General features: G+C 39.5%; 1 protein-coding gene across 1 annotated transcript; it reads left to right on the forward strand.

Annotated features, from left to right (window-relative positions):
- The first annotated feature begins 5725 nt into the window (after positions 1-5725).
- LOC110315539 (zinc finger protein 845-like) lies at positions 5726-10812 on the forward strand. The gene is given in 5 exon segments (XM_021189571.2): positions 5726-5847; positions 6033-6093; positions 7444-8843; positions 8846-9010; positions 9013-10812. Coding segments are annotated over 5 exon segments (1848 nt in total). The 5' UTR covers positions 5726-5813; the 3' UTR covers positions 9201-10812.
- The last annotated feature ends 285 nt before the right edge of the window (positions 10813-11097 follow it).

Here is an 11097-nt window from a genome sequence, read left to right on the forward strand (position 1 = left end):
CTATTCCAATTATTGTTAGATTTGGTCTTTTCATTGTGTCCCGAATTTCCTGGATTTTTGTTTTGTTTTGTTTTGTTGTTTTTGTTTTTTTATTTGTTTTGTTTTGTATTTTCTAGAGACAGGGTTTATCTGTATAGCCCTGGCTGTCCTGGTACTCATTCTGTCGACTAGGCTGGCCTCAAACTCAGAAATCCACCTGCCTCTGCCTCCCAAGTGCAGGGTTTAAAGGCATGCACCACCACTGCCTGGCTTCTTGGATGTTTTGATTAGGAGTTGTGTCAATCTCTTCAACAATATCTTCTACATCTGAGATTCTCTCTTCCATCTCCTATATCTTGTTGTTTGTTGATGAGACTTACATCTGTAATGCCTGACCTCTTTCCTAGGTTTTCCATCCCCAGGTTTGTGTTCTCTTTATTGTTTCTACTTCCAATTTTCGGGCTTGGTGTGCTTTCTGCAATTCCTTTACCTGTTTGATTGTGTTTTCCTGTATTTCTTTTTTTGTTTGTTTGTTTGGTTGGTTGGTTGGTTTTTGTTTTTTTCGAGACAGGGTTTCTCTGTGAAGTCTTGGCTGTCCTGAAACTCACTCTGTAGACCAGGCTGGCCTCGAACTCAGAAATCCGCTTGCCTCTGCCTCCCGTGTGCTGGGATTAAAGGCATGCACCACCACCGCCCGGCCCTGTATTTCTTTAAGGGATTTATTGTTTCCTTTTTAAGGGCTTTTCCCTGTTTACCTGTGTTTTCCAAGATTTCTTTCAGTGAGTTATTTGTATCCTCCTTAAAGAAATCAATTATCTTCATGAGACAGGATTTTAGGTCAGCTTCATGATTTTCAGGTGTGTTGGTGTATTCAGTGCTTGTTGTGGTGGGAGAACTGGGTTCTGGTGGTGTCCACCTACATTGGCTTCTGTTCCTTATGGTCTTACATTTGCCTCTTGCCATCTGTTTAATCCCTGGTGTCTGTCTGGAGTCTGCCTCTTTTGTTCCTGAGTTACTTCAGGTCTCTTGGTAGGCCTAGCTGTAGCAGACCTCCTGTGAGGCCTTCCAGCTGGGGGGGTGGGGTGGGGTTCAGAAGGGCAGAGAAGCTCCTAATCTGTTGCCCTGGCTGCAGTAGATCTCCTGGGAGGACATCAGACTTTTGGGTCTTCAGAGGAACAGTCAAGCTGTTGTCCAATGGGAAGCTGTTCTCTGGTGAGGGCAGTGGACTGTGGTTTCTGTTTCCCTGTGTGCAGCAGACCTCCAGGGAGGCTTTCAGTCTGTTGGGTGAGTTGCCCTGCATGCCACAGAGCCCCTGGGAGGTCTTCAGACTGTGGTGTTGGTTGCCCAGTTGCCATGTGTACAGAGGAACCCCTGGGATGCCTTCAAATTGTGTTGTCTTCCAGGGAGTACACAAGCTGGCAATCAGTTGCTCAATTGCCCTGTGGGCAGCAGACCTCCTGGGATTTATCTGGCTGTGGTGTCAGAGGCTTAAGTGAAGCAGATCTCCAGGGATGCCTCAGGATATGGTGTCTTCAGGAGAGCAGACTAGCTAGCAGTCTGTCCCAGCAGAAAGGACCAGGCGAAGGGGAGATTTTTTTTTTAATTAATCTTTGCATTGTGTGTTGAGTGTTTCCCTCCCTTGGAAGGCATACTANTTCTAGAACATCTGGATTTTCAGCCTTTTAGGAATATTTTTCTTTGTACAAGGAGATAAGAATGGATCAACTTACTTCCACTCTGGACTTGTGCCATGAGTGGATATTGAGTATAAATTCCCTAGCTTGTCCCACAACACCCAGAGGACGCTCTACTCCCAAGTGCTCTAATACTTCCAGGGTCATAGGATTAGAGGTGAGGAGCATAAAACATCTGCCCCAACACGGGCAGTTACTGGGGCCATCTGTAACCAGGCACTCAGGAACTCGGGCTGACAGGATTCAAGGGTGCCTTCCAGTCTGGGCCAGTGCCCTGAGCACACCTTGGGTTCTAACTCTGCAGCCAGATCCACAACACCCAGAAAATGCTCCACTCTCAGGTGCTCTAAAAAGCCCAGGTCACAGGATACCAGGAGCCTAGGAGCTTGAATCCCAGGAGCACTGATACTACCCAGGATCTCAGGATCCCAAGATCCCAGAATCACAGGATCACAGGGACAGCTGAATTCTGAAGAGTTCTGACACAACCAGGATCACGGGAAGGATAGGCTCCAGACAGATATAACAAGGGCAGGTAGCACTAGAGATAATCAGATGGAGGGAGCCAAGTATAAGAACATAAGCCATAGAAATGGAGGTTACTTGGCATCATCAGAACCCAATTCTCTGACCATAGCAAGTCTTGGATACATCATCACTCCAGAAAAGCAAGATTCAGATCTAAAATCACTTCTCATGATGGTGTTAGAAGACTTTAAGAAGGACATAAATAACTCCCTTNAAGAAATACAGGAGAACACAGGTAAAGAGCTAAAAGCATAAAAGTCCCTTAAAGAATTAGAAAAAATGGCTGGTGAGATGGCTCAGTGGGTAAGAGCACCCGATTGCTCTTCCGAAGGTACGGAGTTCAAATCCCAGCAACCACATGGTGGCTCATAACCATCTGTAACAAGGTCTGTTGCCCTCTTCTGGAGTGTCTGAAGACAGCTACAGTGTACTTACATATAATAAATAAATAAATCTTAAAAAAAAAAAAAAAGAATTAGAAAAAAACACAATCAAACAGTTGAAGGAAATGAACAAAAATATCCATGATCTAAAAGTGAAAATAGCCCAGCATGGTGGCGCATGCCTTTAATCCCAGTACTTGGGAGGCAGAGGCAGACGAATTTCTGAGTTCGAGGCCAGCCTGGTCTACAGAGTGAGTCCCAGGACAGCCAGGGCTATGCAGAGAAACCCTGTCTCTTAAAAACACAACAACAACAACAAAAATGAAAACCAAAAATCAACCAAACAAAAAAAAATAAAAATGAAAATAAAAACAATAAAGAAATCACAAAGGGAGACAACCCCAGAGTTAGAACACCTAGGAAAGAGATCAGGAGTCCTAGATACAAGCATCACCAACAGAATACAAGAGATAGAAGAGAGAATCTCAAGTGCAGAAGATACCATAGAAAACATGGACTCAAGAATCAAAAAAAAAAAAAAAATGCTAAAAGCTCCTACCCCAAAACATCCAAGAAATCCAGGACACAATAGAAGACCAAACTTAAGGATAATAGGTATACGAGAGAGTGAAGATTCCCAACTCAATGGGCCAGTAAATATTTTCAACAAAATTATAGAAGAAAACTTCCCTAACCTAAAGGAAGCAATGCCCATTAACATACAAGAAGCCTACAGAACTCCAAATAGACTGGACCAGAACTGTAATTCCTCCCATCATATAATAATCAAAACACCAAATGCACTAAACAAAGAAAGAATTTAAAAAGCAGTAACAGGAAAAGGTCAGTTAACATGTAAAACTGACCTATCAGAATTACACCAGACTTCTCACCAAAGACTATGAAAGCTACAAGATCCTGGGTAGATGTCATACAAAACTGTGAGTCTTTTGCCTGTATGCACAAATATATACCTCATGTGTGCCCATTCCTCACAGTAGTCAGAAGATGGCCTGAGACTTCCTGAAAGTGGAATAATGGATAGCTGTGGAACCCCTGTAAATAGAGGGAATTGAGTTCACTCATTTGTAGGACCAGAAAGAGCTCTTCATGTAGCACCTAGCTTTTTAACTACCCCTTCTTAAGCTCTGGAAAGGTTGGGCGGTGGTGATGCATGCTTTTAATTGCTGCATTTGGGAGACAGAGGCAGGTGAATTTGTGAGTTCGAGGCAGCTGGTCTACAGAGTGAGTTCCAGACAGCCAGGGCTATACAGAAAAATCCTATCTCAGAAACAAAACAAAACAAAAAGCTCTGGATCAAAGTCTTATGCATGCTTGTGTGCCCACCCCACCCCCACATTAATGTTTTTACCTTGCATTGTGGCTCAGTGTCTTGCTTTTCAAGCCTCCCACAACTAGTGTGTCCTTTCCTTTAGTCCTTGCTGAACCCTCTCAATCTGCCCTCAGCTTTGTTGCCCACTTACCTTTTCCTTGCACAACATCCTAATTCTGCTGTCAGCTTAGTTGTATTTCAAACCTCCACCTGGGGAAGTGGCCAATGATCACTCCACTGCGGATTGCACATGGCTGGCGACTCTCTTTTCCTGTAAAGCATGGTTTTCTGCCCCATGCCTCTCTTTCCTCTCCTTCGAGAACCTGGCAGTCCTTCCACCCATCCATTGACTGCTGTCAACCATACTAATTGATCAAAAGCCAAGTAAATACAAGGACCTTCAGAGGTTACAGACAGAGTCCCAGTCATAGCATTAGAACCATGCCCTAAACCTCACTGCTGAGCTATCTCTTCTACCATATGTTGTTTACCTCTAATCATTAATTCAACATTAATGTTGCCAATATTTTCTTATGTCCAAGTGGCACTGTTAAATCATATATTCCCTTTTGGTAATATCTTATTAATGTTATAGTGTGAATTGGTGTACCTCAAATTCTGGAAGATGAATACAGAACTGCATTGTATGTATCACTCTCAAAAGAGTTTAAGTAAACGGCTGGAGAGATGGCTCAGCAGGTAAGGGCACTGACTGCTCTTCCAAAGATCCTGAGTTCAATTCCCAGTAACCACGTGGTGATTCACAACCATCTGTAATGGGATCTGATGCCCTCTTCTGATGTGTCTGAAGAAAGCTACAGTGACATATACATGAAATAAATAAATAAAATCTTTTTTTTTTTTTAAAGTAAGAACTTAAATAAAAGCACATGAGTTCCTTCTGTTTCCGTTTTGGTTGGTTAATTATGGCAGGAGGTATAGGGTCTTACTATGTATCTTTGGCTGTTCTAGAACTCATTGTATACATCACACTGACATCCAACTCAATGTGATACTTCTGCCTGTCTCCGACTGCATTGTTAAAGACATAAGCCAATAAGTTTTATATATAGTAACTTAATACAATTTCTTTGGTGTGTGCTTAACACTATTGTTCTTGTAGTGCTTGTCTCTCTATATGTGTAATTGAACGTTCTTTTAAAAGGCTACATCCTATTCAAAGGGCTGAGAAATGACAGGGGTGACAGGGCTGGAATGATGGCTCAGCGCTTAAGAACCCTGATTTTCCTTGCAGAGGTCCTGAATTTAATTCCCAGCAACCACATGGTTGCTCACAAGCACCTGTAATAGGGATCCAGTGCCCTCTTCTTGGGTGTCTGAAGGCAGCAACAGTGTACTCACATATATGAAATACATAGACTCTTAAAAAAAAAAAAAAGAAACAACAGGGGCGAACATTATTTAGTTTCCTTCTGATATGACTTGGTAGTTACAGTAGAACTTGGGTGTGAGTAAATAAGTGGGACAAGCCCCAGAATTACATGAACACATTGCCTTTGAAGAATAGATGTTCAATGTTGTTTCTTTTTGTTGTTGTTGTTTTGTTTTGTTTTTAAAATTTATTTATTATTATAATTAAGTACACTGTAGTTGTCTCCAGATGCACCAGAAGAGGGCATTAGATTTCATTACGGATGGTTGTGAGCCACCATGTGGTTTCTGGGATTTGAACTCAGGACCTTCGGAAGAGCAGTCGGTGCTCTTAACCACTAAGCCATCTCTCCAACCCTCAATGTCGTTTCTATTGTTCTTTCTTTTGTACACGTTTATGGGATACTCTAGAATGCAGTGACTTATGAGGATGTGCATGTGAACTTCACTCAAGAGGAGTGGGCTCTGCTGGATCCTTTTCAGAAGAAGCTCTACAAAGATGTCATGTGGGAGACTTGCAGGAACCTCAGTGCTATAGGTAAATTTGTGAATTCCCCCTCCTGTTTTAAAATTCAAGAAAACAGTTTTTTCTTTTGATGCGCTTCGGTAGTTTCAATTAAAATGAAGGAAGGATTTAGTGAATAAATCATGCATGACTATAAAGTTCACTGAAGATATTAACTACATTTTGCTAAATTTCAAGGCATACATTTTCTGTTTTAGGCTTTAATTGGGAAGCCCAAAATATTGAAGAATATTGTCAAAATTCTAGAAGATACAGAAGGTAATTTTCATGTGCAAACTCATATAAATCTGCCTCTAAAGATAGGTTAATGTGTGCTTAAAATTGATAAGAAAAGGAACAGTGTAAATTAGCACAGGTTTAAGTGTATTGATGATTGTTACTTCCCAACAAAACCATGGTCTTTAATGTCCTGTATCTGATTTTTTGCAAGGCCTTTCTTTAAGAAAGAGGTCAAGGAAACAATGCCTTAGTGTATATCCCCATTTGAAACATAGCCCTATTAGCGCTACACAGTACCACTGGCATTCTGTTTCTGCTTACTTTGGAAAAGCTACACAAATTGAAGAGTTGACAAATATATGTCCAAAAGCTTCTAAGAANCAAATAGTCTATATTTAAGCTGGTTGTACTCATTTATTACCAGTGTTGGTGCTAAGTTTAGTTGGAAGGGCAGCATTTGGGAGGTAAGTAGGAGGTTTTTGCAGTAACCTTAATCCATATTTCACATGTCTATGAGAACACTGAGTCAATCCTTGTGAATGCAAAGTTCAACGTTTTATTTATTGGTCTTCCTTTCATAAATATATAATATTTTATAATGGATACACACCATGTATACTGAACAGATATTCCAAAAAACCATTTCTGTCTTTCCCTCTCTCACTTTCCCTCTCTCTCCTATATCCATTAGAAGATATTTAGTGGATTGCAGTTATAGAGTAGACTTTTGAACATAATACAAGTTAACAGTTAGTTACATTGCCAAGTTCGTTGGCAATACATCAGCAACCTCATTCTGGAGAAAATTCTCTTGAATACTAGGGATGTAGAAATGCTTCTGTGTCTCCTGGTTCAGATGCAAATATAGTATGACCCACAGTGTAGTAAAATTTGGAATACACTTAGTGCGTTAAAGCTCTGAATTCCTCCACTTTTCTTCAACTATGGAAACAAACTTTTATTGGAAAAGAATATGTGAATCTGATCCATGTAGTAAATGTTCATACCTTCTCAGGTGTCTCTGATCATGAAAAACAACCTGTAATTAAGGGGAACAACACGAATGTAAGCAAAGTGATAAAAGGTCTGATTCCTCTTTATATTTAGACAAATAGTAACATTAAATCCTAGAGATAAAGTATTCTGGGACTTCAGAGATGGCTCAGCAGTTAAGAGCACCAACTAACCTTCTGAAGGTCCTGAGTTAAAATCTCAGCACCACATGGTGGCTCAAAACCATCCTTAATGATATGTGACTCCCTCTTCTGGAGTGTCAGAAGACAGGACAGCTACAGTGTACGTACATACAATAATTAAACAGACAGAAAAAGAAGATGAAAGTATTTATCCATTGGGTAAAGCTTTCACATGTTCCAATTCTTTTCTCAGGCATGAAAGGAGTCAGAGTGCAGAGAAACCCTCTGAATATACTCAATGTGTTAAAGGATTTGCAACAACAAGTCATCTTAAAGTGCATTATAGAATTCATTCTGGAGAAAAACCCTATAAATGTAATGAATGTGATAAAGCCTTTTCAAAACACTTTGCACTCCAAAAGCATATAAGAACACATACTGGAGAGAAACCCTACAAATGTAATCAATGTGATAAAGCATTTTCTGAAAAAGATAGACTCCAAACACATGTAAGAATACATACTGGAGAAAAACCCTACAAATGTAATGAATGTGATAAAGCGTTTTCTGAGAAACGTAGACTCCAAACACATACTAGAATACATACTGGAGAAAAACCCTACAAATGTAATGAATGTGATAAAGCCTTTTCCCAATACGGTCATCTCCAAAGACATAGAAGAATACATACTGGAGAGAAACCCTTCAAATGTAATAAATGTGATAATTCCTTTTCAAAACACGTTGCACTCCAAATTCATAGAAGAACACATATCGGAGAGAAACCCTACAAATGTAATCAATGTGATAAAGCCTTTTCCCAATACAGTAAACTCCAGATTCATAGAAGATCACATACCGGAGAGAAACCCTTCAAATGTAATCAATGTGATAAAGCGTTTTCCCAATTTGGTAATCTCCACATTCATATAAGAACACATACTGGAGAGAAACCTTACAAATGTAATCAATGTGACAAAGCCTTTTCACAACACAGTTGTTTTCAAAGTCATAGAAGAAGACATACAGGAGATAAGCCCTACAAATGCAATCAATGTGATAAAGCCTTTTGTATGAAGAGTAATCTCCAAACACATTTAAGAATACATACTGGAGAAAAACCCTACAAATGTAATCAATGTGATAAAGCCTTTTCTATCAAAAGTAATCTACAAGCACATTTAAGAATACATACTGGAGAAAAACCCTACAAATGCAATCAATGTGATAAAGCCTTTTCTATGAAAAGTAGTCTCCAAACACACTTAAGAATACATACTGGAGAAAAACCCTACAAATGTAATCAATGTTATAAAGCCTTTTCTATGAAAAGTCATCTCCAAACACATTTAAGAATACATACTGGAGAAAAACCCTACAAATGTAATCAGTGTGATAAAGCCTTTTCTATAAAAAGTAGTCTCCAAGCACATTTAAGAATACATACTTGAGAAAAACCCTACAAATGTAATCAATGTGATAAAGCCTTTTCCCAATACGGTCATCTCTAATATCATAGAACACAGACTGGAGAGAAACCCTTCAAATGTAATGAATGTGATAAAGCCTTTTCAAAACACTTTCACTTCCAAAATCATAAAAGGACACTTTTTGTAGAAAAGCCTTACAAATGTAATCAATGTAACAAAGACTTTCCCAACACAGTTGTCTTCAAATTCATAGAAGAAGACATACAGGAGATAAACCCTACAAATGTAATCAGTGTGACAAAGCCTTTTCCCAACCTCGTAACCTCCAATCACACAGAAGAATTCATACTGGAGTGAAATCTTACAAATGTAATGAATGTGACAAAGCCTTTCCCACCATTATAATCTACAAATTAATAAAAGAAGACATACTAGAGAGAAGCCTTACAGGTATAATCAGTGTGTGAACGTCTTTTCAAAACANGGTCATCTTCAAATGAATGAAAGAATCCATGCTGGAGAGACAAGCTACAAAGGAAATGGATGTGAGAAAGCCTTTTTACAATGCCATCATTTCTGAATGTATAAATGAACATACTGAAGAGAAAGACTGTGAATGTGGTCATAGTGCTAATCGTCATGAGCATATTTGTATTGGCAAGAATCCTTCTGAGTATAAGCAGTGTGGTAAAGCCTATGCCATGCAAAGTTATCTCCTAATGCAACAAGGAGCACATTCTGGAGAGAGAGACAGACAGAGAGATAGAGACCGTATAAATATACCCAATGTGCTAGACCTTTGCATATCACAGTTATCTTTGAATACCTGAAAGGGCCCATAATATATCTCAGAATACATAAAAGAAACATTGGACAGAGAAACTCTGTGTGAATAATGTGGTAACACAGGGCTTACAGAGTTGTAAGAAACCTGGAAAAATGAGGAATGTGGTAAAGCTTGTGTTTGCAGCAGTCATTTTTTTCTTGAGAAAAATCCATGCTGCAGGGTATCCCTGTAAATGAAGGCACTGTAGAAAAATTTTGTACATCACATTATCTGTATGCGAGAGTAAAACCTTTAGCATGTACTACATTGGTTAAAATTTGCATGTCACAAAAATCTTTTAGGACTTTACAGAACTCAAAAATAAGACAATCTATGACTCTGATGTACATGGTTCCATCTTTGGCCAACCCAGTTATATTAATTTACAAAATATTATTCATTCCTGAGAAAACCTTTAGCAAATGTCAACTATCTGTCTGCTCAAGTATGATGATGTCTCTAATTTGTTTGTCCCTGGAAACTCATAGGGACAAAAGCCCTGTGAGTTTCATTGATAAGGTAACTGGTTTAGAATTCACAGTTCACTTTAAGTCCATGAAATAATTCATTCAGGTGTGAAGCACTGTTGGTGAGTATAAGTACCTTTTTTGTTGTAAGCAAATGTCTAAGGTGTTATAGAAAAATGAAATCCAGAAGCAGGGTTTCCACCCCAGCTTTGGCCATTTCATTTCCAGGTAATACACACACCACTTTTATATTTGTAGTAAACCTTAATCAACAACAAATACTGGCTGATATCTATCCTCTATGCTATCACGCCTATTCCCAGCCAGTAATTTTGTCATATAATATTGCCTTATTTCATCTGGGCTATACTTAACTCCACTTAGTCACCCCACATGGCCATTATTTTATTATTGACCTAACCTAAGGCTGCTTTTTCTCTGTTTATTATTGTCTCCTCGTGGTTCTCCTCTGACCTCAGGTCCAGTATCCCTAAACCCTGTCTATGTCTTTTCTGCCCAGCTACTGTCCAGCTATTGATTGTTGTCATCTTTAATAACCAGTCAGAAGTAACTTGAGAGCAAGGTCAAACAGCTTCTCCTGGGTCGGTGTACAGATCTTGTCTTCCATGAAGCAATCAGTTTTTACTTTCCTGCTTTTAACATTACACTATATAGCAAGAGATGAAACCCCAACATGAAGGCAATTTTTAGAAGCATTTAAATTTCACCAAAGTTCCAGAGGGATATAGGATCACCATGATATCGACAGGGCAACAAGTGTCATTTGTGGTAGCTAAAGGAGGAGGTCAGAGCTCATGTCCTCAACCTATAGCCTTAAAGAGAGTGTTAGAGCCAGGCGTGGTGTCACAGACCTTTAATCCCAGCGCTTGGAAGGCAGAGGCAGGCAAATTTCTTTGTTCGAGGGCAGCCTGGTGTACAAAGTGAGTTCCAGGACAGCCCGGGCTACACAGAGAAACCCTGTCTTGAAAAAATACAAAAAAAAAAAAAAAGTTAGAACTAGACATGATTTGCGGAAGTAAGCTCTGAATTCAACCACAGTAACATATTTTCTAAGGTAGGCAGACATTTCCTACATCTCCCCACATGACACTACTAACTGAGAAGTATTGATTTCTCTGCCATCTATCCTCTATGCTGTCTTTCTGTTACATCAACCAACTCAT

Source organism: Mus pahari, unplaced genomic scaffold (genome assembly GCF_900095145.1).
Source record: "Mus pahari unplaced genomic scaffold, PAHARI_EIJ_v1.1 scaffold_12822_1, whole genome shotgun sequence".
In the NCBI taxonomy this organism is placed as follows: domain Eukaryota; kingdom Metazoa; phylum Chordata; class Mammalia; order Rodentia; family Muridae; genus Mus; species Mus pahari.